This window comes from Sporisorium graminicola, chromosome SGRAM_7 (genome assembly GCF_005498985.1).
Source record: "Sporisorium graminicola strain CBS 10092 chromosome SGRAM_7, whole genome shotgun sequence".
In the NCBI taxonomy this organism is placed as follows: domain Eukaryota; kingdom Fungi; phylum Basidiomycota; class Ustilaginomycetes; order Ustilaginales; family Ustilaginaceae; genus Sporisorium; species Sporisorium graminicola.
In genome coordinates, this window is record NC_043737.1 from 624,031 (window position 1) to 650,683 (window position 26,653).

Here is a 26,653-nt window from a genome sequence, read left to right on the forward strand (position 1 = left end):
TGAACGTCTTCCTTTCCTTCGTTGTGTAATGGCCTTCGCAGTCCGATCTCCGTGCGAAGCTGTCCCTTTGGTGCTTCTTCTATCTCATCCACGTTTGGTATCTCCTTGCGTTCTACAAAAACGACTTGTTCTCAACACGAACTCTTTTTCCTTCGCTCAGCTTGCTCGCACCACAGTAATCTTCTGCTTCGACTCGACTCCTGATCCGGCTTTGCTACCAACTTGGCGTGCTTCTCGATCTTCTTACAGTCTTCACTGTCACCTCCCAACTCAATCTACACATCCATCACAACCTTGCAGCTCTCCAATATGGCCCGCTTCATCTCGCTCCTCAGCACCCTTTTCGCAGTGTGCACCACGCTGGTTCTCGCTCAAGCCTCCAACGACGACCCGCGCGGCAAGGAACTCTACGTCAACTATCCTTCATGCGACTACTACCGTTGCCAAGTCACCTGGTACCAGAAGCAGTCCGTCTATGTCAACTGGCTGAATGCGCCCAAGGGAGGCCTCAAGATTCAGCTTGCCCCGCAGGACGGCGTAACGGGACTTCAGACCTATACGATCACGGACAAGGTCGGCAGTGTCCACGGATTCAGCGACCACAAATGCAACAGTGCCGGTACGGGTGAGAAGTGCGGGCGCTTCGACTGGGTCGTTCCGGCAAATGTCAAGCCGGGCCAGTATCAGGTGATCGTCACGAGCCTTGCGCACCCGGACAAGTACGTCGGGTACACGGATACCGTCGTGGTGAAGAAAGCAAAGTCGACGGCTAAGGCTAAGGGCAAGGCAAAGAGACACGACGTACAGAGGCTGGAGTAGTATAGTGCAAGCGAGGTAGAGTGTAGCGTTGCATTGTGCGAGTAGAGGCAGTCTGGTGTGCGGTCGAGAGATGGATTGTTTCTCCCCCCCTTTCTGGCTGTGTGTAGAGTTGGTTTCGAGTCCTTTCAATCCAAGCATATGCATCTTCGTTTTCTGTGTTTGTCAAAAAGACGACTGGCGATGTCAAGCGATGGGACTGAAGCAAATCACTCGAAGCCTGAGCGAGACCGCCAATCACCAACGTATCTGTTCCCATGCGCAAGAACAACAGAGTTCCTGTCGCCACGGTCAAGGCCCGGTTTTCTTTGACGCCCGGGTAGCTCATGTCATGTCGTGAATCAGGCGCTGCAGAAGGCGCCGTAGCGTGTGCACGGCACTGCTAGGATCGCTTGGCGCTCGCTCTCTGAGATCCAGATCATTGCTGCCACGCTAGCGCCACAGGTAGCATACCGCCCTGCGTCACATCACTTGACCACGCACACTTCCATCTTACAATGGCGCAATGCGGCCCCACTACATTTACGGTGTCGATTGAGCCTTCTTCATTCACAGTCGCACACAAGGACCAAACTACCATGCCGGTTACTGCTTTACGAATGATCAAATTTTGTTCACCTTGGTCAAGGGTGCAGAGTGTGTATGTGTGCGTGCGAGGGGGTGGACGTGTTAAAAAAGGATGGCTACGTGCTGAACGAAGAGGCGACCGGGACTCGTCCAACATCGAAGATCATCCTCAGCGTCGAGCATGAGAATTATACAACGGGTTCAATTAAGCCCATGGAATACCCATGTGGGTCACTTTTGGGGGTGTTGAAGAGGAGAAGAAAGACGCGAACAAGGATGAGGAATCGCAACGCGACTGGCTGGGCGATGCTGTGCCGATCGAGTGGTGAGACCCCAAGGGTGCTGATGCGTGTTCGAAGCGAACCAAAGTCGCCTAGCGCTGAAATGTTGTGAGAGGAAATGATGCTGGTATGTCGACAGGATGCTGAGAATCGGCGGATGCGCAAGACATGGTTTACTTGCGGCCCTTGACGGGCTTGCCGATCTCAACAACGTTGAGACCAGGGGGAAGCGACTGCTTGAGCTTCTCAGCCTTCTGCTTGTCGTCAACCGAGAGGGTGTAGAGGAAGCGCGAGCATCGGATCTTGAACTTGGTCACCTGCTTGCCATCGGCACGGGTGGTGCTCTTGACGCGGGCGGCCGAAGCGTCCTTTCTGCGAGCAATCTCGAGGAATTTCTTGATGTCGGTAATCTGCTGAGGCTGTTGAGAGTTGGACGCAAAGAGCGAAAGGGTCAGAGATGCTGCTATCTCGAACAATGGCGGTACAATCCAGCATAGGAACCCCGATCATATGTGTCGAAGAGCAGAGATTTACGCTAGTGCGCATGGTGAACTTCCAACTTCCAAAGTAGATCGTTCCAGCAATACAAGCCCTCCTGGCTCAGCTCGTAAGTAGCCTATGAGGTGATGTAGCGTCTGGACCAGCTTGTCCGCTGTCGTCTTCCTGCGTGCCTTGGTTCGACCAACTGGAAGTACCTATCCTCCATGGCACTGGGATCCATCTAGGTTTCAACAGGTATCCGGACGAGCAGCTATGCGATGGTGACTACTTTCGGCTGCACATGATCCAATCGTGGTACTGCTGATGCGTCCATTCCTGGACCCAGTGACACTGGATAACATGTCCAGTCACCTGCTTGCACTTCTGCCTCTTGACAGCCTAATGTGTCTGGGATCGTGCTGTGTGCCATTGTTCCTCCCACGAACAGGTGCGCCTGCTCTGCATGGACTTGTTTTCGAAAGATAATGCCGGGTCTTTTGTCGCTATCGGTCAAAAGTCATGCTTCCTAGTCCCCGGTCGAAAGTCGTGTTGCGGGTGATGATGTCGGTGGTTGCTCTCTGCTCTTCGTTCATGGACGCATATGTGTCGTCGGGATGTGCTGTCGAATGCTGGATGCTGATGATGCTGATGCTTACCATCTTGACGGATCTCTGTATGTGGTGAGGGGTTCCTGTAGGGACGGAAGAAGAGATTGATGTTGACGGGCTCAACTCATTCCAACGCGGAGTGGTCTCGCGCGGCGCTGTCGAGCTTCACTCGCTCATTTCTAACACCGGCTCGAACACTGGCAAGGCAGGATACCGACTCTGGGAGATAGTTCGACTTCTCAGCCTCAACATCGCTGTTTCCAGCCAATTCCCAGATCGGCCCTCAAAGACAGGCTGTTCTAGCCTGCGTGCCAAATTTGCTGCAGAAGATGACTTCGGCCGAGCAGCAAATTCCACGTGACGAATTGCTTCGTCTATGAGTTAGGCACCAAATCAGTCTCTTGGCAAATTTCGATCAGGCAATCGAAACATTCTAACTTTCGGGCAGCAGCTCGCGACGTAAGAAAAGTCCAACTCAAGGCTATCGAGATGAGTGTCTACGCTGCGAGGGTCGGCGGAGAGAAGCTAACAGAGACAGCAGCTCGAGTTGAGTGTTGAGACTGACTTGACGATTCGAGATCTGCCAAGGTGCGATGAGTGTGGTCCAGACATCGTCAACGCTGCTCATCGTTGTCTCTGAACACCACCCACACATACTTCAAGGTAAGCATACCCCTAACAAGGACGGCAGCTGCATTCGATATCAGCATTCCGACCACGCCCGCAGCCGTAACCAACGCACCTGGACAGCAGCCAGAGCGTAGTTTCCAAACGTTTGCATCGAACAAGTCATTCTGATTCATTCGCAATTCGTTGCCTCTCTATATCCATCGCATCGACCAACCACTACCGTCACCACATTTGCATCTTTCATCCTCACACGCAACTGCTCGACATCCGCACAGATGGCTCCCAAGGTCCGTGCTGCTGCTACTAACGAGGTCTCCCTCGGCCCTCAAGTCGGTGAGGGTGAGCTCGTCTTCGGCGTTGCCCAGTAAGTACCATCCAAAGCATTTGGCATTCCATCATCGACAATATCCGGCACGTCGCATGCTGTCATCGGGGTTAGGAGAAGGAGAAACAGCATTGGAGAGACAACTCAGATGCATCACGCTTCGGCCAGCAGGCGCCAGTTTGGTTAGGTCAGTGAAGGCAAAGGGGACTCTGGAATATCTGGAAGGCCTACGCAATGCAACACAACTGCAGGAGAAGCGCGAATCCGGGAGATCATAGACGATTGCCCAGAACGCATCGCGATTGTATCTTAGCAACGGAGGAACTTGGACGCAGGAACTACTGCGACGTGCTGGAGCGATTGTCGAATCACCGTCATGAACGTACAGGCATACTTATACTCTTGTGCACTCTTCTCGCACTTCCACAACAACAGCATCTTCGCCTCGTTCAACGACACCTTCGTCCACGTGACCGATATGTCCGGCAAGGAAACCGTTACCCGTGTCACTGGTAAGTATCAACCTCAACGGGCTTCATCGCCGCATCACGTCAATCAGGAAGCTGCTATGATCGACATCTCGACTGCACGTATCATCGACATACCGACGTTAGTCGCACCTAGATGGAAGGGGCATCGCGCATTCAGTTTCCCAAGGAAGATCGTCTACGTCGTGCCTTGGCGTTGGAACAAACCTTTGGAGTTCTGAGCTGCAGAAGCATACAGCAGCTTCGCAGCACCCCAGTCATAGCAGTTTTCCGGATTGACGTGTTTCGAGCGCCCGCTTTCGCACCGACCACACCGCCAACAACCCATTTACTAACCCGTACACCTCCTTCTCCATTCTCATTTCCAACCAAATAGGTGGCATGAAGGTCAAGGCTGACCGTGACGAGTCGTCGCCCTACGCTGCCATGTTGGCCGCTCAGGACTGCGCCGTCCGCTGCAAGGAGGTCGGTATCACCGCCCTTCACATCAAGCTCCGTGCTACCGGTGGTACCGGCACCAAGACCCCCGGCCCTGGTGCCCAGGCCGCTCTCCGTGCCCTTGCCCGTGCCGGCATGCGCATCGGCCGCATCGAGGACGTCACTCCCGTCCCCACCGACTCTACCCGCAGAAAGGGTGGTCGCCGTGGTCGTCGTCTGTGATTTGCTTTGCTCTTTACGCACTGCATCTCAAGCGATGGTCCTTCCTCGCGCATCTCTCTCCCCTTTTTTTCATTCCCCTACTTTTTTTTGCTTGATGGTCTAAACCACCATTAGGCCAAGCCGCGTGGCAAACTCCCCCGCGGCTTTGTATGCATACCAGTAGCAGCACGCTTTCGTATCTCCCCCCTCTCTTTTTTTACACACACTCAAACGCATACGGGTCGCAATCCATGTGGCCTGGAGTCGGTCACGACTCAAAAGCACCTCTTTGTCGTTTCCTACTCGGAAGCGACGAACAAAAACTAATTCTGTCTTCCTGGTGCAGGACAACAAGAACCTGCCTTGGGGACAGCAATGAAACGCATTTCAGCTCCGAGATGTTAACGAGGGTGTGAAGCGTGAGCAAAGCGAGTCAGTGGAAAGAGCAATCCAGGGGTCACCGAGGGTTGTGTGGGTCTACGGCGAGCAGATGCGTTTGGTTGATTGGATAGAGCGGTGAGAGGAATCGGGGCTGTTCTTGATCGGGGAACGCGGAAGAAAAGTCCGCAGCAGAAAGAAAAAGTCGACCGGACCAACTCTGGCTCTTTCGTCTTGGCCATCACATTGTTTCGCACACGAAGACTATCGCAAGCCATCTTACTTACCTGCTCCAACGCTTCTCGACATATCTGTGCCCATCATCGACTCGAACCGATCCGACCATTGTTTGCAAGCACGTTCAGCGTCGTACCAGCATCGTGAGACTCGACCCTCGCTCCTCGCTCTCCTCCTCCCTGCACGTTCCTCTCCCTCCCTCTCCCCAATCCTTTTCCCCCTCCTTTTCGAAGCTCCACCACACCACCCCTCTTCGGCAGAAACTGCTCTTTGCGGGCCGCATTCACGTGCGGCTCGAATCAAAGATGTTCGGTTTTCTTCGTTTAAATGCCCCCGCTGGCTTGTCTCTCTTGCAGAGTCGACCGGCGGGACGGAGAATTGGGGAAGACAAACGACACGGCATATCCGCGGTCCCGTATCAACCCATCTTTCTGTCTTCAGTGGAGGAATGGGTTCGTTGGCGATCGCACATCTTTTCTTGTTTTCCACTGCAATATCGTATCGTCTTCTTCCGCAAGATGTCAAGCATTGCTTGTGCTTGTGGTGACAGTGGGAATCTAATGTACAACATGGTGACTCTCTTTCCGTGTCCAGTGTGTGGCCTATGAGGAACGTAGGGGAGATCGTTGGTGTTGTGCTGAGTGTCTGCAGGGGGGAGGGGGGGGGGGCAACGAGATGATGGTCCGAGGTGTCTATGCTGCGCTACGGCGGCGAGACGATCGACGCACGCCTTCCGCAGCCGGGCTTGCTTGGACCTTTGCTCTCTTTGCCGCGGGTGCTTTGCTGCTGGCCTTCGCAGCTGAAGCTGCCTTCTTCTTGGGTGGCTCGGACTGGCTCTCGTCGGCCTTGCCAGTCTCGACTGGTTCCGCTGGCTTCTTTCGACCACCGGGCGCTGATGAAGCCGCCTTGGGATTCCACTTGCCCGGCCAGCCGTCCCAGCCACCTTTCCTGCTGAGCGCAACCACCGCTTCGTATGCTTCCTCTGTGACGGGCTGGACACTCAACCGGCCCCTGTTCAGCAGCGCCATATCCTTGATCGCCTGCAACTGTGCCTCTGTCAAGTACCCCACGTCCTTGCGCTCGTCCTTGGTCAATGCTTTCCCGTCCGCACCCTTGCCCGCGATCTTCTGAAGCAGCCCGAGCGGCACCAGTCGGTCAAGCTTCTCGACAAACTCGACATCCACCAGCCACCACTTGGGCTGTTCCGGGTTGCTCTTGGGGTCGTAGTACGGGTGCTGCGCGTCGAACGCCGATGGGTCCGGGTAGCTCTGTTTCGAGCAGATCCTCGCCAAGCCCGCTACACCGGGGATCTTGGTGTTCGAGTGGTAGAAGAGCACGGGGTCGCCGAACGCCATCTTGTCTTTCATGATGGTGCGTGCTTCTGGGTTGCGTACGCCGTCCCATTTGGTGACCTTGCATTCGGCAAAGTGGTCGATGGAGAAGGCGACGTCTTGTCCGCGTTCGAGGCGGGTGTCTGGTTCCGCCTTCATGAGCCAGTGACCTACGCGGTGCGGTGTGACGCCATTGGCGAAGGAGGATGCGGCAGGGGCAACAGCTTCGGCTTTGCGTTTGGGAGGCATGCTGCCGATGAGGGCTTGGATGGAGGATAGTGGCGGGTGCACACCGGGACCACGTGATGCGAGCGCCGAGAGCCGAGAGAACAGTCTTGCCGATGTTTGCAGGGAACTACTGGGTCTGACTGGCACCAAGCGAAAGAGTCGCTGTGACGTTGAATGTGGGTGACGTGATGCTACGATGGCTGTACCGTGTGAGTTGAACACAGAGGCGTTTGCAGCTGAGATGGGTTTTGGTATGGCTGGCCTGAGCGCTTGGCGAGAAGAAGAGCACGGAAAAGATCAGTCATGCCTCCACACCGCAGAAGGCCAAAAAGAAAGAAGCTCTGAAACAGCGTTTCGGTGCATGAAGATCTTGAATTCCACCAACCAGTTTTTGGCTCACCCTTATTCTTGATTGACAGACAGACTCAGCTCCTCCCTCTCTCTGTTGCCACCAACATCACATCAACATCGGATAAGCCCTTGCTCCTTTGCCGCCGGAACTGCCATCATACCCAGGGAAAAGAAAAATCGCACCACCAAAGCAGAACCATGACCTACCGCCAAGCATTCAGCGCCTTCTACGCGCGCAACTTTGAACGTCGTCCCTGGGTCACGCTCGCCGTCACCAACGGCGTTCTCGGCGTAGTAGCAGACGGAGCAGCCCAAACGCTCGAACGCATCAGTCAGGCACAATCACAGCAGCAGCAGCATGAACAAGACTCGACGAGAGAAAAGATCGCATCAACACTAGCGGCGCACGGCAGCTCGGAATGGGACTGGTCGAGATCAGGCCGGTTCTTGGCGTTCAACGTTGGCATGGCGCCACTATTGGCAGAGTGGAACAAGTTTTTGGAGTTCAGGTTCCCGCTGAGGAGTGCTGTGTCGGCGGGGGCGGCCGGTGCAGCATCGACACTGGGCAAAGTGAGCTTGCGAGCATTGGCTAATCGAGTGGCCATGGATCAGCTGCTATTGTAAGTCGATTTCCCGCATTCCAAACTGCCTCCTTCGGGTATGGTGAGAGGACGCTGACCGAAATCCACGTTCATTTCTGCCCGTTTTACTTCGACAGCGCACCCATCGGTCTCGCGCTCTTCACCGGCAGCATGGGCTACATGGAGCGCGGCAGCATCGACGGCGTCCAGGCCAAGTTTGGCGAAATGTACATCCCTGCCCTGCTCGCAAACTGGCAGCTCTGGCCGCTCGTCCAGCTGGTCAACTTCCGCTACATGCCCCTCAAGTAAGTCCCTCCCTCCATCCGACCATCCCACCAGCCCTGTCCCGCTCTCCACCTCCATCGACTGACCATCGTCGTCTTATTTCTCTCTCTCCTTTTTCCCTGGGCACGCACAAACAGATACCGAGTGCCCTTCGTCTCGGCCGTCGGCATCTTGTGGAACATCGGCCTCTCGCTCCTCTCGCAATCCACACGGCCCAAACCACAAACTCACACTCCCAAGCTCACAGAGGCTCAGGCCATCCAGCTGAGCACCCCAAGCCCGGCAAAGCCAGCCTAGTTCTCACCTGGACAGCAGCAATCCCAACCGCATTTCCCGGCTCTGCTTTGCTTGCTGCCATCGCACACACGTAATCGACAAAGATCCGATCCTCAGTCTGTGGCAGAGAGCTCGCCGGTGCGAAAGCACACGCGGCATTGATCAACGGTGTCAAATGTCATTGCATCCCCTTGCGCTTTTTACGGTGCTTCTGGCCTCTCGTAATCGGCATTGTCTTCGTCCATAGCGCTGGTAATCAACCCACCCTCACTGCCACGCCTGACCACATCCGCCGGTGCCGCCTCACCAAAGCCCGCCGAGCTTCCGCCCCTGCTCATGCGTCTCGACTCGATGCCGCTGGGCAGCTCGAACCCCTGGACGCTCGGGGGCGCGCGCATGCTGCCGAGCGTCTCGGTGCTGTCGACGCTGCCGCGGCGCGAGGGCGAGCCGACAGCGTACGGGATCTCGCTGCCGGTGGGGCTGAGCGGTGGCGTGCTGGTGCCCGTGGTGGCGGCGGTGCTGCCTGCGCGACTGACGGTGTCGAAAGCGGCGGAGCTGCCGGAACCCCCGCCGCCGAGGCGCGCAGAGAGGCCGGGGGCGAAGGCGAGCGGCGTGGATCCGCGTGCAGGGAGTGTGAAGGTGGGAATGGTGGTGCCGCCGACACCGGCTTCCCCGCCCATGAGTTCGCGTTCGCGCATGCGCTGACGTTCGATGTAGGCGGCGCGCAAGGCGACTTCCTGGTCGTCGGCTGTTCCTGCACTGCCAGGCCCTCCTCCGCCCGTGCCTGTGGATGAAACACTGCCCGCTTCCGAGGGTGCGACACTGGCCACGTTGCGCCCCAGCATGCTAGGTCCCGGTCCGAGACGCATCGCAGTGTTGAACGCTTCTGACGGCGCGTAGCCCACGGACAAGGGGGGCGACGATCCACGCGCCGACGCTGAATACGACGACGAGCCCGCCGTGGCGGAAGCGCTGCTGGTGGGGATGCCGTATCGGTCTGCTGTCCCACTGCGCGAGGGAGTGGCCTCGACGAATGGGCTGGCAGGCTCCGAGGCTTCGAGGATACTTGCTTTCGGCGAGGCGGGCGGCTGCACGGCGACCGAGAACACGGACGCCTCGCCTGGACTGTGCGGTCGGAACGCGGGCGTGCGCGGGTCGAGCTCGGGAGGCACACCGGGCACGGGAGCACCGCCTTCGCCAAATGCACCCACGCTCGTGTGGCCCGTTTCGAGGCTCTGTGCGCCTTCGTCGGCGTCCGAAGAGGTCTGCATGTCCGTATCGGCTCCGTGTGGATCAATGACTCTTCCGGGAAGACGAATGCCGGGAGCGAGCTGATCAGCGTCGGGGATACGTCCGAGGTTGTCTGCCGTGAGCGCTCGGCCACGTCTGTACTCTGCTACGGGGTCGTACGGCTGGCCTGCATCGCTGGGAGGAACAAACTGCGTGTTGGTTGACGAGCTCGAGGCGTCCGCGTTGTCGTTGCGCTTCTGGAGGTGCGAGGTCTTGTTGTACTTGCGCGCGGACGAGTCGTCGCGCATCGCCTCGTCGTGCGCCATGACCGAGTCGGGAAGCGTTTCGGATTGTTGTTGCAGAGACATGGCTGATAAGCGAAATCGAAAGTGTTGCAAAGAAAAGCTTGGTTCAGACGTTGCCTGACTAGCTGGTCGAGATGACGTCCCACTACCGGAGGGGTCTGTTGTAAAGAGAGAAAAAGTCTGAGTCGCAAGGATTGGGCGCAACTTGTCGCGACTACAATCTCAAAGTTAAGGTGCAGGGTGCACGAGGCAAGCAAAGATTGAAGAAGGAACAGAATTCAGGGCGTAGACGGTGTTGGCCGATCAGAGGCTGGTGTGCTTGTTTGAGCGGTGTCAGTCGTCAAGCGTTGGTGTTGCTTTATGAGTGGCAATCAAGATGGTGATGACGATGGTGATGGTGATGGAGATGAAAGTGAGATGTGGTCGAGCGGGTGTTTGATAGCGTTTTGAAACAGATCGCGTGTTCTGTGTGTTGCTTTCACTTCCAAAAATCCAAAGAAATTGACCTGTTAAGCTAGCGCAGTACGTCACGGCGCACGGTTCCGATGTGTTGCGCGAGCAGAAAACAGAGCAACAGCAGACGTGGCTCAGCCTCTCACCCGCTTCCGACTCGTCGTCTGGCTTCTACGTGTATCTCGCCTTCGATCCGTTTCTCTACTAGGCGTCGTCGCAGTACAGCTCTACTTGCCACATCAGACCCCTGAAACAACATGGAGCGCTGCGAGAACTGCGCTCACTCTATCTCTCAGAAAGAAAGGACTGATACTTGTCGGCCGTGTCCAGCTGGATCTGTTCTCCACATTCAAGACGGCACACCGAGATCCGAACTTTAGAACTTTTGCTGGAATTTTTTGTCGTGCCCTGACGTTGAACTCTCGTTCTTCTTGCCTTTCGCTTCCCGCATCATCAGGCTCGATCCTAACACGGTACAAATCAAGAATGCCGATCGACACGAAGCGCAAAGCTGAAAACGACGAGCCGAGGTCCGACGGCTCCGACTACGACAGCGATGGCTCGGAAGAGCCCGATTTTATCAATGTCGACTTTGACTTCCGTGCGCCGGAAGAGATCGATTTTCAGGCGCTCAAGCGGCTTTTTCAACAGCTCTTCTACACGCACAACACCAAGCTCGACCTGTCCTCGCTAGCCGATCACATCGTCAAGACCTCCACAACCCAAGGCGTGGGCACCACCATCAAGATTGTCGACGACGACGACCAGGATCCGTACGCCTTTGTTTCGGCCATCACTCTTTCTAGCGACAAGAAGGAGGGTTCCGAAGCGGCAAACAGTCTCACAAAGTATCTGTTGGAAGCAGCAAACAAGCCGTCAACTAAATCAGTCCACGATGTGATCAACAGCGCTGCCTCCAGCACCTCGACCAGCGCGCCGGTCATCGCAGTGTTGCACGAACGCATGGTCAACATGCCTCCTCAAGTCGCACCACCTCTATACAAGATGCTGCTCGAGGAAGTGCGTGCTTCCCTCTCGTCCACATCGGCAACACAACCCTCTCACTACCTCTTCTTCTCGCGTGTCTTTTCCGCCGACGCTTTCTCGGACGACGAGGCAATGGACGAAGATGACGACGACGAGCCCTCGGGTCTCGCAGGTGCGCGTAAGAGAAGAGCCAAGCTGGCACGTCGCGAAGCCAAAAAGGCCGGTGCAAAGAAGGATGCACCCAAGGCACGCACCATCTCGGACGGCATGGCTTTGAGCGGCGCCGGCTCGTCGGATGAGGAGCTCGGCCTGTTCCACCCGGAAGACATTGCCATCTCTAGACTTGCCTCTCACTCGCTCACTTACCGCTTCCCCCCACCGCCAGATGCCTCCGATAGCTTCGAGGCTCCCCTCTTTGGTCGAGTGGCGCTCGTACCGGCGGAAAAGATGGACGCACTGTTGCAACAGATTGAGGCCGATTTGTCCATGCCTGTACCACAGTAGTCGAGTGTCCTCATCTAGCCGATTTACCAGAAATGCAACGTCTCGTCTTAGTATCGTTTGTTTCGTCGAGCCTTCGATTGTGCGGTCTGAGTTTTCAGGCAGAGGCGACGATCGCCATTGAACTGGTAAGCTTGACACCAGCCACGCTGTGCCCGAGCAACGGTATCGGCTCCACTATATACGAGGATGCATTCGTTGCCTCCGAATTCGACTACTGTGATTGCCTTGTTCAGGTCGCAAAATCCGAAAAGATCACCGATTCACACTGTCAATTTGTGCTGATCCGATTTGGCAATCGGACTCAAGACGTCCAGTATCGCGCTCATCAACTGGCAATAAGCTTCGCGACAGCATCACGGATCACGATGATGCGAACACAGCAAAGCGAACCGGTGCGCCGGTTCGGACATGTACAAAGCCGATACTGATTGGCTACGCCATCTCCAAGGAACAACGGCAAGGTTTGGTCGCAATCATATTTTAGCGTCTGTTGAGCATCGGGTCATGCGACAGGTGAGACACAGATTACTTGCCAAGCAAAGGAGGGATGGGAGCTCGCTTATGCTTGTGTCTGCTTTCGCGATCGTCTCCGAAGAAGCTTCCCTGCTGCGGATAACGACCAAACGAGGAAAGAATCACTGATTGCCAGCAAACATGCGAAAAGAAAAAGGTTGGCCACGACGAGATCTTCGGCGCATGGATACGCGAGCTGCAAGTCATGCATTAGCTCGCTTTGACAGCAAAGCTAGCAAAAAGGGTTCTGCAAACCCCCGCGACGTCACGGTAATACACACAGTGAATTTTCGATTTCTTAGCTGCTTATCTTTATGCGCCTTCGCACTCGGGCCCAATTTAGCGCGGGCTCACTCTTGCTCGCGGGGCTCAACGGAAGACTGTATGCCGAACCCCGGTGTGCCGTCAATCATGCTCTTTCCCACGAGGAGGATGTCGACCGAGCCCAAGCCTTTACGAGATTGCTGGCTACATTGGCCAAATTGACTGCCCACCACCCCCTTCCGTTGTGGAGGACCGCGAAAATGGTGTGTATGGCATGGCATCGCTATGGCCGTATGTCTCAGATGCACAGCGAGCGTCAATGAGGGCACTCAAAACGGGGCGCTCGAAAGAGCCAGTTTGCAACAAAGGCAAACACCAAAGAGCTCTTTGATCGGCTGCATAGGCGAACTTGTTTCCCTGCATCGGTCCCATTCACCGTCGGTAGATCGTCTTCCGACAGCTTTATCCGTCGCAGGGATGGTCTCACTTTCGACGCTACTGACGCTATCACCCACTGTTGTTGCTCGTCTTGCTCTAACGGTCGCATGATGCGCTTGTTGATCATGACGCGTAGAGCCTTGGCAACCTGGGCGGTTTCTTAGCGAACAAGACGGAGTTGCCAGCGTTGCAACGAGCCTCATGACTGCTTGTGAAGATTGCTAGTATGCAACTGCTCTGTTCTGAATCTTCATCAGGTCTCATTCAAGCACTCAACACAGCAAACGTCGCCGAGTCGCTTCTGTTGAACGGCGACGTCTGATGCATCGCAACATTGATGTTCAAGCTGCGGGCTTTGAGACCAAGCGATAGAGCTTCACACGAGTACGTTGGATGACAAATTTGCAATTCAGTACACTATCGAGCCTGTAAGCTCAGTCTGTGAGGCGAAGCGAGACACCAAATTTTGTTTGTATAAGCGCATACTCGACAGCTTGCAGATCGTTTCTGCACCCTTTTGTCTCAACCTTGTTTGCTGGTTCTCTTGACCAATCGTCCGTCGACGTGAGATCGAATCGCGCAACGAGTGACTTGCAAAGTACTTTGTTGGTCAGCCGTTCTTTTCGCCGAGGACAAGTCAAGTCACGGTGCAAAAGCGAGAGAAGAAGCCGAGACCATCTCGGCCATTGCCACTATCTAGCGCTTCGCTTACCCCGCGCCGCGTCAGTCAATCGCTTCTCTCTACCCGTAGCCAGAGCCCTGCCGCTTCGCTCACGCGAACAAGTTCTCCGACCTGCCATTGTGGGCGGCGTGTCAAGCTCCGCTTCTCCTTGTTCCATCGAACCTTCGTTCTGGCTTCGGAACACCCCCTTCCTTGCCAGCCATCTTTTGCCATGTGGCCAGTCGAGCAAAATCGCGCCATCCGAAGAAGAGCACCGGCGCAGCGGCTTCCTTCTTGCCCGCTAAGTTAGCGCCCCTATAATCCCTCTACGCGGTGAGGCTCGCGTCTAGCTACGCCAGACAGGGTCTGAGCCTTGTGTTGCTGGTCGATCGTTCAACGAGTCGTCAAGTGCGCCTACTCTAGTCAACACTTCTTCGCAGCTGACATGCTAGAGTTGCTATTCATGCTCGTCTCCTCAAACCACTTATAAATAGTCCTCCGCAAGACCCCAAGTTCGACCCTGTCTTGGTCCCCCATCCTCTTCGCGGTCGCTACCCCTCCCCTTTCCCCTTTCCCGGTGCCCCCCTTTTCCTTGCGGTGTATGCACTTCCCTGCAGTCAAGCTAGACAACGTTCGCTGATTGCCTCCACACACTCCTTTCCGATTTCGTTTCCGGATCTCCCTCACTTTCTATAGACCCACCCTCTCCTCTTTCCTTTTAAAGGCATGAAGTTCCTCTCTCTCGCTGCAGCAGCGGCCAGTGCTGGCTTGCTGCTTCTCAGCAGCGCGGTTCAAGCTGTCGATCCAGATGTTGCCGTCGGGCCCAAGTCATACCAGGGTCCGCCCGCCCCTGCCGATACTCAGCCCACCATCAAGCACTCCAGGGCAAAGGTCTCTCAGCTCCAAAAGGCCAACTACCTCCCGCGTGGTTATATCGTTGAACTCGAGTCGTCCTCGTCCAAGTCGGGCAAGCGCGACAACCCGCATGCCGAGGTTCACGCTCACCTCGCCAAGCGTGCTGGAGCCTACCAGACTCGATTTGAGTACAATGATCCCAAAACTTTCGTCGGAATGTCGGTTCAGCTCAACTCGGAGGATGACTACCACTCGCTCGCTTCAGCACCCGGTGTCAAGGCCATCTATCGAACAACACTCCACTCGGTTCCTGCTTTTGAGCCCGTTACGGTCTCGCCCGAGTTCGTGCAGGCTGCCACCGGCAAGAATGCTGCTCCTGACAGCGCTGGCAGCAAGAGGCGTCGGGACGAACCCAAGAACGCAGGCCAGGGCTACAAGGACTCGTTTGCTCCTCACGTCATGACTGGTGTCGACAAGCTGCACGAAAAGGGCTATGTCGGTACTGGCCAGGTGGTAGGCATCATCGATACCGGTACCGACTACACTCACCCTGCTCTCGGTGGCAAGCCCGGAAACAAGCCATGCTTCGGTCCCGGCTGTCTTGTCATCGGTGGCTACGGCTTTGTCGACGACAACTTCAACGGCACCAACACGCCCGTTGCTAGCGGAAACCCCTTCGATTGCCAAGGTCACGGAACCCACGTTGCTGGTACCGTGGCTGCCAACGACACGCGATACGGCTTCACCGGTGTTGCGCCCGGTGCCAAGATCCGTTCGTACCGCGTCTTTGGCTGCACCGGAAGCACCCCTGATGACATTATCATTGCTGCTCTCCAAAAGGCCTTCTTTGATGGCTGTGACGTGCTCAGTCTCTCGCTCGGCGGTGCCGGCGGATGGAGCGAGGCTCCGTCGTCTGCTGTCGCTGGCCGTATTGCTAGTCTTGGAACTCCGCTCTCGATTGCTAATGCCAACGACGGCTCTTATGGAATGGCGTATGCTTCTTCGCCTGCCACTGGTGAACACGTTACCGCCGTTGGCGCGGTTGACAACACCGTCTTGACCGGCTTCTCTGCCGACGTTGTCCCCAACAACCTCAGCGAGAAGAACGTCACTTTGCTCCAGGGTGCGCCGTTTACCTTTGCCTCTGGCCAGAGCAAGGTGCTCGAGGTGTACGCTACATCGAGCAGCCTGACTATCACCGATGATGCCTGCTCTCCTCTTCCCGACTCGACCCCGGATCTTTCCAACAAGCTTGTCCTTGTGGGTCGTGGAACGTGCCTTTTCGCTGACAAGTTTGCCAACGTCGCTGCGAAAGGCGGCAAATATGTATTGATCTACAACTCGTTGGCGTCGATCACCTATGTCTCGACTACAATCTCGGGTCAGCAGGCGGCTTCGTTGACCCGTGACGATGGACTTTTCCTCAAGCAGCAGATCAACAACGGCGTCAAGGTCGCGCTCGACTTCACCAACACGAAGCTGGACTCGATCCCCAACACGCAGACGGGCGGCCTGATGAGCTCCTTCTCGACCTACGGTCCCACGTATGAGAACCGACTGGACACGCCCACTACTTCGGCTCCCGGTGGAAACATCCTAAGCACCTACCCGCTCAAGAAGGGTGGATACGCCATCTTGTCTGGTACGTCGATGGCGACTCCGTTTATCTCGGGTTCGATTGCGCTCTTCCAGTCGGCCCGTGGGAAGACGGCGCCAGAGACGATCAACAGTATCTTCTCGGGTACTGCTACGCCGCTCAAGAACTCGACGAGCGGTGGGGGGTTGCTGGAATCGGTGGCAAAGCAGGGAACGGGTCTGGTGGACATCAACAAGGCTCTGTATGAGCAGATTGTGCTGAGCCCTACCACGATCGAGCTCAACGACACGACGCACTTCAACGGCACGCAGACGATTACGGTGCAGAACCTGGGCAGCAAGACTCAGGCGTACACGCTTTCGCACATCCCTGTCGGAACCGTGCAGTCGCAAGAAGACAACTCTATCTTCTTCCAGCTCGGCCCTGTCCCTCTGAGCGCCCAGTACGCTTCGGTGCACTTCAGCGAGCCGGTCATCGTGGTGCCGCCGAAGGGCGTTGCCAAGTTCGTCGTCTCAATCACGCCTCCTGAGGGCGTCAACACGGGCAAGCTGCCCTTCTACTCGGGCTTTGTGCATCTCGAGCCGCAGTCGTCGGACTACAGCGCGATCAACATTGCCTACGGTGGCTACAAGGCGGATACGTCCAAGACGCAGATCCTGGACAACACGAGCGAGCTGTTCGGCGTCGGTTTACCCGTGCTGGTGTCGGCGGATGGTCAGACATTTATCCAGAGTGACAAGACGTCGTACAGCTTGAGCAATGTGGGTGCTTGGCCGCAGTTCGTGTACAGGCTGAACTATGGTACGCCGTATCTGCAGATTGACATTGTCAATGCGACGACGGACTTTGAGCCGACGTACAACGCGGACGGCTCGCTGAATGCCAAGGCTTCGCCGGTGGGTGCTGTGGGACACAAGAGGTTTGTGCGTCAGCGTCGACAGGCCAACGGGACCAAGAATATCATGCCTGTGCCTGGTCCTGGTACGCCGCCCAAGCCACAGCCTGGTCCCGGTACTCCCAAGCCACAGCCCGGTCCCGGTGCTCCCAAGCCACAGCCTGGTCCGGGCGGACCTGCTCACGGCACCGACCCGAACCCGAAGCCCAAGCCTGGTTCCGGTCCCGGCGCTGGTCCTGGTGGCGCAGGCGCCACGTTCTCCGATGTCAAGACGGTCGGCATGCTCGGCAACGGCTTCTGGAACGGCAGGAACAGCGCAACCGGCGCGCTGGAAGACTACTCGTACAACGTCCAGCAGATCAGGCCGGACCTGACTCTTCCCCAGAATGGCACCACCACTCTTACCCCGGGAACGTACAAGGTGCTGCTCCGTGCCCAGCGTGTTCTGACACCGGGTACGCTCGAGAGCGATTACGAGTCGTACCTCTCGTACGCCTTCACTGTTACTCAGTAGAGGGGTGTCCTACGCAAAATCATGTTCGTTCTTTCTTGCCGCTGGTCCTTCTATTGTAAATCTTTGTACACTTTGAGTAAATCTTTGTACACTTTGAGAGCGAAACCATGATCGAAACGCTTTTGGTAGAGTGAGGACGTAGGAGTGTGCAGTCGTGTCAGGTTAGGGTTAGTGTGTGTTTAGGTTACGTGCAGAGGGGCTCGACTCAAGGCTTGGGCAGGTACCTCAAGCTGGCAGGGCACGTAGACTTTGTCGTCGACTCGACGGGCTCGTAGAGGCCAAAGTTGACTTGGCCACGGACGTTCCAGAACCACCAGAACTCGTTCATCTCGCCTTTCTTGTTGCAGCCGACGAAGGGGGTGGCGCCGTGGAAGGCTTTGAGCGACTGCTGGACCTGCGCCAAGGTGTAGTTCTGGGTGGTGCTGGGGACGATTCCGGCGGCCTCGAGGATGGCGTACGTCGGGCGTTCGGCGAACTTGTGTGCGATCTGGCGGAAGTAGTTGAGCACGGCGAAGTCGGGCTGGCTGATCCAGGGTAGGGATGGCTGGCACGAGGGACGCATCGTCGTGTAGCATCTGTCGCAGATTAAACATCAAGCAAGAAGAAGCAAGGTGGTAGTTTCTCGTCAGCATCTCTCTCTCTCTCTCTCTCTCTCTCTCTCTCTCTCTCTCTCTCTCTCTCTCTCTCTCTCTCCCTCTCTGTGCGTGACCCGCAGGACGAGGGGGATCCTAAAAAGACACTCACGTCCCGTGCTTATTGAACTCGTGCTCGAGGAACGACGTGCTGTCTCCATTGAGGTCCTTGAAGTACTTCTGGTAGTACGCGAACAGGGCCGGGTCGTACTTGCGCATCACGGCCTCGATCTGCTCGCCCGTGTATTCCGGAATTCCACTGACAGCCGAACAGAACTGCGGGTACGTCCCATCGCAGTAGTCTGGCCACAAGCCGTGGATCGTCGTCGAGTCGCTTGGCCCGTTGTTGGACGCGTCGGGAGCGTTTGTGGTCCAGAACTGCGTGCTGAGGATCAGGCCGCTCTGCTTACCGCCGTCGGTGAGCGCGCCGTTGAAGCAGCAGTTGGCCGAGCTGTTGGCCGCGATGGCGTACGATGCGTGGCACGAGAGCTGCGTCGACGCCTTGGCGCAGCTGGCGATCTCCTGGCCTTTGTGGGCGAACTGCTGGCCGAGCTGGCCGAGCTGGCTCAGATTGTCGACGAGGCGCTTGTCGACGACGGCAGCGACGGTGCTGGCCGCGGTGAGGACCGCGAGCGTGGCAGCGGTGAACTTCATTGTGAGATGGTTGAACGTGATGAGGGGGGGTGAGGGGGTTGATGCGGAGCAAGGGTGTTCGTATACGAGCCTTTATATCAAATCACAATCCCAAGTCTTCTTGGGGCGACAAGACGAAGGCGTCTATCTTTGCTCCGATAGACGAACTTCGCCAAGTCTCAATTCCGGCTAGGACGTACATACACCTCGGCTATGGCTCCTCCCAAAACGAACCGTTCCTGCCCACGCGCACGAGCGGCCCTTCGTCAAACTCGATGCCTCTCTCATGTCCAGCCCTGTTCTTTGCGCCACTACTCGACGGGCGATCTGCATCACAAGCGCATTTGTTGGCACGTTCCTGCTGTCTCGCAAGCATGCTGGCGCCTTTTCCCTAACCGGAACACGGAGCCACGCAGAGACGCAAACAAACACGCAGCCAGGGTCCTTCCTCGTCGGCGGCTGCGCGGCGATGGATGGATTTTCAGAAGAACTCGCGACTCGGAAGGCCGACCGCCGAACTGGACAAGCAAGCCACTCGTTGCGTTGCGCCAGAAAATTTGAGTCTCAGCCTCGCTTGCCAGTCCCAGTCTTGACTCTCGCTTCGGAGGGTGGTGTTGCTTTCAAGAGATAGAGATAGCCAACCTGCTTCCGCACGGAGATGACCGCAGAGCTGTGCCGTGCGCTCTTCGGCAGGTTGAGACCAGAAAATCAGTTTCGAATAAAAACACGAGCTGTCCACGTTCACAACTTTTGGTTAAGGTGCGGAAAGAGCATCGCCCCACGCCACGCCTTGCGCACCTTCTTACCCCGCCGTGACACATCCCCAGAGCCGCTCACGTTCTCTGCACGGTTCTCCGAGCATCCGCACTTTACGATACCCTACCCCGTGTTGCGAAGCTGTGCGTGCACAAAAGACTCACAACGTGTCTTCGATTGCAACCTCATTCGAGCGAGTACCTTGTCATTTCCCACCCCACAAAAACAGAGGCAACATGCTCATCGAGGGCGCTGCATTGCCAGAGTGAAACATCAGAAGCTTTCGAGCACCTTTGCCGCCCACGCATTCGCCTCGATCCGAGGCCGGAACTCGTCCACCACCCGCTTGAGTTCCTGCAGCTCGCTCTCAGGATCCGGACGCGCGCGCTTGGCATCCTTCTTCGTCCGCTCGGCCCACGTTGTGAGAAACTCATCAATCAGCTGGGCGCCTTGCTTGGTCACGTCCTCCGGCAGACTATCCAGCACCGCAGTCTCCGCTTCATCTTCATCGTAGTCCTCCAGCTCCTCCGCCTTCCTCTTGGCCAACGCAATCACCGACGGAGGGAAGTTGGCTAGCTCAGCAACGTTGATACCCAGACTCTGATCGCTGATGCCCGGTTCGACCTTGTAGAGCAGCGTAATGTCGCGATCCTGCCTCGAGCCGCCCTCCTTCTGTTCGACGTGCGCGACCACGTGGAGGTTGCGCACGTGCGGCTGCTGCGAAGCCAGGTTGGTGAGCTCGTGGAAGTGGGTGGCAAACAGACACTTGCATCGGACGTGCGTCGCGATCCACTCGGAGATGGCCCACGCCAGACCAAACCCGTCGTAGGTGGAAGTGCCACGTCCGAGCTCGTCGATGATGATGAGCGAATCGGCCGTGGCCGTCTTGAGGATGGTGGCCGTCTCGAGCATCTCGGCCATAAACGTGGATACGCCCTTGAGCTGACTATCACCGGCTCCGACGCGCGCGAGGATGCAGTCGAAGACAGGCAGCTTGGCGCCCTCTGCTGCGGGCACAAAGCAGCCGATCTGAGCCATCAATGCAATGATGCCCACTTGGCGGATGTAGGTCGACTTGCCGCCCATGTTGGGTCCTGTAATCACAAGGAACTCCGACTTGCCGCGCACCATCTCGGTGTCATTCGCGATAAAGGAGACATCGTCCATCACCTCGAGACAGGGATGCCTTGCCTCGCGCAGATCGACGTCGGCATTGGTGCCCTTTTCGCTCACCGCCGGCTTGACGTACGGGATAGGTGCACTGTCCGAGACATGTGCAAAGCTGACAATTACGTCGAGATGGGCCAAGACCACATTGAGCTTCTCCAGAGGTGGACAATAGGAGGACGCGATCTGAATGACCTCCTTGACTAGACCGCTCTGCGATCGGCTGTAGCGTTCGGACAGATCCTTGAAGTCGTTGGCGAGATCGCGCAGAGCTTCGTTGGTGAAGTAGAGACCGCCTTTGACGGTGGCGATGTCCGAGTATCCCTTCTTGTTGCGTACGAGGCCTGCGTCGGTACGCGTGACTCGCAAGCAATATCCGTACACATGGTGATTTTCGAGGTGCAGCTTCTTCTCTGTGTCCATGCGAAGCTCTTTACCAGCCAAGCGATGCAGCTCGTCGAGCTTGTCGCGTGTGTCGTCGAGCGCCTCCTTGATCTGACGCAGATTGTCGTCGAAATCAGGCTTGATGACAAAGTTGTGCTGTGAGAGCTCGTTGAGATCCAGAGTAGCCTCGACAAGCTCGGTGAATTTGATGAGCGCTGTCGAGTGAAGCTGGAAGGGGTTGATGTAGGTCGTCGCCAGCAGCTGCGAATGTGCTTCGGAAGGGGTGTCAATGTCCGAAAGGGTTTGGATCAAGCCAGGCAGCCTCAAGACGGCCTGGTAGACACGCACGACGTCCTCCAAGGTGGCGACACCCTTTTGGAAGCGCTTACTGATGCGATGCATGTCTGGCATGAGTTTCAGGTAGTCGGTCTGGATGAGCTGGCGCGCAGAGTTGTCGTTGACAAAGAGCTCGACCAGGTCTTGCCTCTCCTGGATGGCATGTACGTTGACCAAAGGCTGCTTGAGCCATTGGCCCAAGAGTCGCTGGCCTTGACCGGTACGGCAACGGTTCAAGAGACCATAGACGCTTGTGTTTTTGTTGGAGCCCGTCTGGCCCGGCTCGGGAAAGAGGTTGAGAGCGCGGAGAGCAGAGTTGTCGAGGCGCAGGTATTGAGAGAGGTCGTGAGTGCGAATGGTGTACTGGCCAAAGTTGGATTCGTCTGTGAGGAGGGCGAGATAAGAGATGAGCGCGGAAGCAGCGGCCATGGCGACCTTGAGGTCGAGCTCGGGGATGGTGACGCCGGACGACTCTTCCCTGAGCAAACGACGCAGATCCTGATCGATGTTCTTTCCCGAAAAGTCGGTTCTTCGGTTGTCAAACATGACAACGCCGCAGCGTTCGATGACGTCGCGCAACTTCTTGAGGTCGACATCGGCGCCCTTGTCGTCCTTTGGCAGAATGCATTCTTTGACACCGAGCTGGATCATGAGCGACTCAGTGTTGCTGAACAGGTCGTTCTCTGCGTATTCGGTCACGCAGAGCTCTCGATTGCTCGCGTCGGCAAAGGCAGCACCAATAGTCTTGACGCCGTCACGGGTGGTGAGTTTGAGCGCCATGACGATGGGCGAGGAGACGATGTCAGCATTGACAAAGATCATATCCTCCATCTGCTGCAAGTTGCCAGGAGAGGCCTGCTTGATGATGGACCACTGATTGTTGCGCTTGCCCCCGGCATTGGAGTAGATCTCGACGCGCATCTGGCGTGTGGTGAGTGCTTCGCGAAGGAAATTTTTGGCGGCAGCGACGCTGAGCGTGATGGAAGGCAAACCTCCTTTGTCCTTGCCTCCGCTGCCGAGGTATTTGAGGGCAGAGTGGGTCTTGAAGACGAGGTTGGCAATGAGGATGGCATCGTCGCCATGCGCCGAGTAAAAGTCCGAGCGGTCAAAGAGACGCAAGGTTCCGGGCGCGGGTGTGGGCATGGCTTTGAAGACTTGGCAGAAGGAGCTTTCTGCAGCGTTGTCCAAGCCGAGGTCCGGCTTTTCGGACGTGGAAGGACCATCGTACATGAGGCCTGACATTGTGGTGGTAGGCAAACGAGCCTAGTCGGTGACGAGGATGGTGATGAAGAGGAGAAGGAGGAGCTGACGAACAGCAGGAAATGTGTCAAAGTGGCACTCTCAACTCAACTCAGCCCTGTGAGGACCCTCTGTTGGACGCACTTTTACGCGTCGCGTGAATTGAACACCGCAGCGCAGCGCAGAGTGGAGGCGAAGCTTCGATTTTTGTTCGCGTATTAATCAGATCAACGTAACTAACATTGCCTCGATGATCCGTCTGGTGAACTTGTCGAAACGATCTGAATCAATCAAGAGGTTGATGGCCTCTCACAGCGTCCATACATGCACTTGGTGAATGCTAAAAGGCATTCAATTCTGAGCAAGTCGCTGAACGACGCTCTGCTTCTTGCGCTGATTCTCGGTTTGGCCATCCAGCGTCGGTGGTGGTTTGTCCGTTCGTGTTCCGATTCGGATGTCGGTGGCGATTCGCTGCGCTCCCAGACGGTGTACGGCTTCGTGGCAGAGCTCGATCGCCTTGCATACCGTAGGAAAGCTGCCTTCAAGATTGGTGCCATAACCGCTGTGAGCAACAAGTCGAGAGAGCTGTGATCAGACGCCATGCTTCCTTCCAACTTGGTACCTGCGGCTTTACTCACTGGACTTCGTATCGGATCCCTTGATCCTTCATTCCTTCGAGCACTCGCTGGCATTCTGTGATGTACTCTCCTACTGATGTTGTTGGTGTGCCCATTGGGATCACTGCACGCGATTCGAAGGCAACGTGAAGATGGTTAGAATGAAATTGCGCAACTGATCCGAGACTACCATTACGTAGGTGTACTCACGGCAGAAGTCGGCCACGGCGTAGAGTGGTGATGTTGTCATCGACATGGTGTGCTTCTCTTGGATGTGATGTTGTCGAAAAGGAATGGAAAGGAAGAAAGAGGCGGCGCGTGCACGTCAAAAGCGAGCAGAGTGTTGGTGTGGAGGACTTGAATCGACGTGAATCCAGGTGTCGCTTGGACCCTGGCTGGCCACAAAGAAGCCCTTTTCGTCTTCGCTCCACACCATCTCCTCCCTCAACTCTCACTTACAGCATCCAGCCATGCCTCAATCGCCATCGATACCCAGCATCGAGCAGGACGCAGCTGCAGACGACAACGCACGAGCCTCTACCTCGACCACTCGCACTTCCAAGTCTACAGCCTCTTCACGCCCAACTACCCTTCTGACCAAGTCGTGGACTTCGGCCACAGTTCTGCCTTCAACCACTTCCTCCCGCATCACCGTCGGAGCCAACACCAGCACTGCTGCTGACGCCTCCTCATCGCACTCCCATCCCGCCTCGATCAGCAGCTCTTCCTCCACCAGAGCATCGACTCCCTGGCCGCAACTATCGATCCGTCCCTCGTCACCGCAACTCGCAGTCAGAGACCCACTCCCTCCCGAGTCAGAATCATTGGCCGGACCTTCTGAGACCCGTACGCTATCTCGCACGGATTCAGATCGCAGTGGATCGCAGCAAGACGTGGACCAGGCTAGCGGTCACGGCGCATTCAACGATGCTGCACAAGATGAGCCGGAAGCTGTGGAAGCGGTAGGGCTCACGGCAAGCTCGAGTGTCCACGCTCTCGACCTGCTGCATCGTGTCAATGATCGAGCCGCGGCGGATAGAGCGTCCTATACTCAGAGTCTGCGATCTCGCTTCTCACAACTGTCCGTCGGTCGAGCTTCGACAAAGTATCGAAGTCGGAGCAATAGCAGGGATGCATCGGCCAACAGTAATCGAGTGCTTCCACCTCAGTTTCTCCAATCGAAGCACGTCGACGACGACGTTGAAAAGGAGTCTTCTCACCCCGCAGAAGGTGAAATAGACCCCGAGCGACTGCAAGAGAACTCCAGCACTGTCTCGTCCCGCGACACCGAACAGTACCCGGATCGCAAGTACTACATCCTCTCGTCCGCCGGCAAACCCATCTACATCTCCCACGCCTCACTTTCACGTCGCAAGAGGCGTCGCGAGCAACGGCGGCGTCAACAAATCGCCATCTCCGCCGACGCTGATCCTTCAACCCTAGACTCGGCGGCCGACAAGGACACCGCCAACGAAAGCGATGAAGAGGACGAACGCAGCACTACCCAGGTCGGGGTCATGCAGGCACTCATCTCCATCTTTGCGGACGAAGACTCGGATAAGCTGCGGTTCATCCGCCAAGGCGACCTGCTCATCACCTTTTTGCTGCGTGCACCACTCTACCTGGTATGTGTTTCGAGTTGGGACGAAGAACCGTCGACGCTGCGCCAGCATCTCGAGTATCTGTATCTACAGGTCATCAGTCTGGTCTCGGCGAGCCAGCTGAGCAGGCTGTTTTCGCGCATGCCCAACTTTGACCTGCGCAGGCTGTTGGAGGGCACCGAGGGGATCTTTGACTACTTGGTCGATCAGCTTAACGCCAACGAGACAGAGGATGAGGTGGGAGCGCAGGCTGGAAAAGGGGCGGTGACGGATTGGGCGTCGTGCCACCAGTGGTGGCTGCAGGCCTTGCAGCCGATCCGCATTACGGTGCCCAACTTGCGGGATCAGTTGACGGCAGCGTTGCAGCCGCCTACGGCAGAGACGGGATCAGCGATGCAGCCTCATCGACCGAAGGACTTGCTGTATGTGCTGCTGATTGCAAATGGCCGAATTGTGACGCTGCTTCGCCCGCGAAAGCATTCCGTGCATCCGATCGATTTGTTGCTGTTGACCAACACGGTCATGGGCAGTCGCTCGATCAAGAGGTCAGGCGGGTCGGAGGAGGCAGAGATCTGGTTGCCGTTCAGCATGCCCAAGTTTGCTCCGCAAGGGTTTGTTCATGCCTATGTCAAGTTTTTGGATCCGGAGAGTTGGATTGCTGGCAACGAGGCGGTGGGAAGTTCAACGCAGGAGGGGAAGATGAGTTCGTCCGAGCTGGCGGTGATCGTGGTTACCGGCGACAAGGATGCGTTTCCCACCGTCTCGGCGTGGATCTCGTCGCTCGTCGCACGTCCATCTGCGACGGAGGCTGACGTCTCGGACGCCGCCTCAATCAAATCTACCTCGTCCAAGAGCAAGAGAACAACATCCAAAGTCAGATCCACATCGAAATCGCTCAAACCGCCGTCCGAGCCAGCGCCGCCGTCGCTGGCGTGGATGACGACCTTCCAACGCCACATCTTGACGCTCTGTCGACACCTCTCGGACCCGGTCAACGTCGAACAGGGCTCTCCGCGCGTGTCGGCCTACACGTGTGCTGAGCTCGCCCTGGCTGGACTCCGCCATTTCGTCTACCGCAGTAACAGCACCATCCAGCTCACTTCCCCTACCCTGCCCGATCCGTACAGCGTCGAACCCACCGCGCGCAAACGCCTGTTCACCCTGTACGCACTCGTGCACCACTGCATCCACCACCCCGTACCCGCTTCCTCTTCTGCCGGGGGAGGAGGAGGAGCAGGGGGAGATGCGGCTTCGAACGCGTCCACGCCCGCGGCTGCGACGGCGACGGCGACTGCGTCGATGCTGGATACCGCATTTGGCTTTGCGTCGCCGAGTGGCAGACGGCCGCTCTTGGATGCGGATCGAAGGGTCAAGATGCAGCTGGTCAAGACGGAGCATGAACAGGTTCTGGGCTGGATCACCAGCCCGTTTGAGCTGTACCTGTGCGTCAATGCTCAGCTGTCCAAGAGCGCTATTGTGGCGATTGCGAATGGGTTGACAAAGTGGATTAAGGCCAACGAAAGGGATCTGTTTCTCGTCAACGCTGGAAGTTTCTGACGCCAACTATCCAA

General features: G+C 56.7%; 12 protein-coding genes across 12 annotated transcripts; 6 read left to right on the forward strand and 6 right to left on the reverse strand.

Annotated features, from left to right (window-relative positions):
* Window positions 1-309: 309 nt before the first annotated feature.
* On the forward strand, window positions 310-819 carry EX895_005668 (uncharacterized protein; the record flags this gene model as incomplete). The annotated part of the gene is made up of 1 exon (XM_029886260.1): window positions 310-819. One exon carries the CDS (start codon window positions 310-312, stop codon window positions 817-819), a length of 510 nt encoding a protein of 169 aa, XP_029737491.1.
* Window positions 820-1,837: 1,018 nt separating this feature from the next.
* Window positions 1,838-2,803, reverse strand: EX895_005669 (uncharacterized protein; the record flags this gene model as incomplete). Its single annotated transcript, XM_029886261.1, has 2 exons — window positions 1,838-2,083; window positions 2,801-2,803. 2 exons carry the CDS (start codon window positions 2,801-2,803, stop codon window positions 1,838-1,840), a joined length of 249 nt encoding a protein of 82 aa, XP_029737492.1.
* An 854-nt stretch (window positions 2,804-3,657) lies between these two features.
* EX895_005670 (uncharacterized protein) lies at window positions 3,658-4,855 on the forward strand (the record flags this gene model as incomplete). The annotated part of the gene is made up of 3 exons (XM_029886262.1): window positions 3,658-3,746; window positions 4,143-4,219; window positions 4,572-4,855. 3 exons carry the CDS (start codon window positions 3,658-3,660, stop codon window positions 4,853-4,855), a joined length of 450 nt encoding a protein of 149 aa, XP_029737493.1.
* A 1,286-nt stretch (window positions 4,856-6,141) lies between these two features.
* EX895_005671 (uncharacterized protein) lies at window positions 6,142-7,029 on the reverse strand (the record flags this gene model as incomplete). The annotated part of the gene is made up of 1 exon (XM_029886263.1): window positions 6,142-7,029. One exon carries the CDS (start codon window positions 7,027-7,029, stop codon window positions 6,142-6,144), a length of 888 nt encoding a protein of 295 aa, XP_029737494.1.
* A 528-nt stretch (window positions 7,030-7,557) lies between these two features.
* EX895_005672 (uncharacterized protein) lies at window positions 7,558-8,522 on the forward strand (the record flags this gene model as incomplete). Its single annotated transcript, XM_029886264.1, has 3 exons — window positions 7,558-7,979; window positions 8,078-8,245; window positions 8,363-8,522. The coding sequence occupies 3 exons, from the start codon at window positions 7,558-7,560 to the stop codon at window positions 8,520-8,522; spliced, it is 750 nt and encodes a 249-aa protein (XP_029737495.1).
* Window positions 8,523-8,701: 179 nt separating this feature from the next.
* On the reverse strand, window positions 8,702-10,099 carry EX895_005673 (uncharacterized protein; the record flags this gene model as incomplete). The annotated part of the gene is made up of 1 exon (XM_029886265.1): window positions 8,702-10,099. The coding sequence occupies one exon, from the start codon at window positions 10,097-10,099 to the stop codon at window positions 8,702-8,704; it is 1,398 nt and encodes a 465-aa protein (XP_029737496.1).
* Window positions 10,100-10,975: 876 nt separating this feature from the next.
* On the forward strand, window positions 10,976-11,980 carry EX895_005674 (uncharacterized protein; the record flags this gene model as incomplete). Its single annotated transcript, XM_029886266.1, has 1 exon — window positions 10,976-11,980. One exon carries the CDS (start codon window positions 10,976-10,978, stop codon window positions 11,978-11,980), a length of 1,005 nt encoding a protein of 334 aa, XP_029737497.1.
* A 2,602-nt stretch (window positions 11,981-14,582) lies between these two features.
* Window positions 14,583-17,717, forward strand: EX895_005675 (uncharacterized protein; the record flags this gene model as incomplete). The annotated part of the gene is made up of 1 exon (XM_029886267.1): window positions 14,583-17,717. One exon carries the CDS (start codon window positions 14,583-14,585, stop codon window positions 17,715-17,717), a length of 3,135 nt encoding a protein of 1,044 aa, XP_029737498.1.
* Window positions 17,718-17,922: 205 nt separating this feature from the next.
* EX895_005676 (uncharacterized protein) lies at window positions 17,923-19,003 on the reverse strand (the record flags this gene model as incomplete). Its single annotated transcript, XM_029886268.1, has 2 exons — window positions 17,923-18,292; window positions 18,462-19,003. The coding sequence occupies 2 exons, from the start codon at window positions 19,001-19,003 to the stop codon at window positions 17,923-17,925; spliced, it is 912 nt and encodes a 303-aa protein (XP_029737499.1).
* A 1,008-nt stretch (window positions 19,004-20,011) lies between these two features.
* On the reverse strand, window positions 20,012-22,867 carry EX895_005677 (uncharacterized protein; the record flags this gene model as incomplete). Its single annotated transcript, XM_029886269.1, has 1 exon — window positions 20,012-22,867. One exon carries the CDS (start codon window positions 22,865-22,867, stop codon window positions 20,012-20,014), a length of 2,856 nt encoding a protein of 951 aa, XP_029737500.1.
* Window positions 22,868-23,215: 348 nt separating this feature from the next.
* Window positions 23,216-23,737, reverse strand: EX895_005678 (uncharacterized protein; the record flags this gene model as incomplete). Its single annotated transcript, XM_029886270.1, has 3 exons — window positions 23,216-23,426; window positions 23,503-23,605; window positions 23,692-23,737. The coding sequence occupies 3 exons, from the start codon at window positions 23,735-23,737 to the stop codon at window positions 23,216-23,218; spliced, it is 360 nt and encodes a 119-aa protein (XP_029737501.1).
* Window positions 23,738-23,951: 214 nt separating this feature from the next.
* On the forward strand, window positions 23,952-26,639 carry EX895_005679 (uncharacterized protein; the record flags this gene model as incomplete). The annotated part of the gene is made up of 1 exon (XM_029886271.1): window positions 23,952-26,639. One exon carries the CDS (start codon window positions 23,952-23,954, stop codon window positions 26,637-26,639), a length of 2,688 nt encoding a protein of 895 aa, XP_029737502.1.
* Window positions 26,640-26,653: the final 14 nt, after the last annotated feature.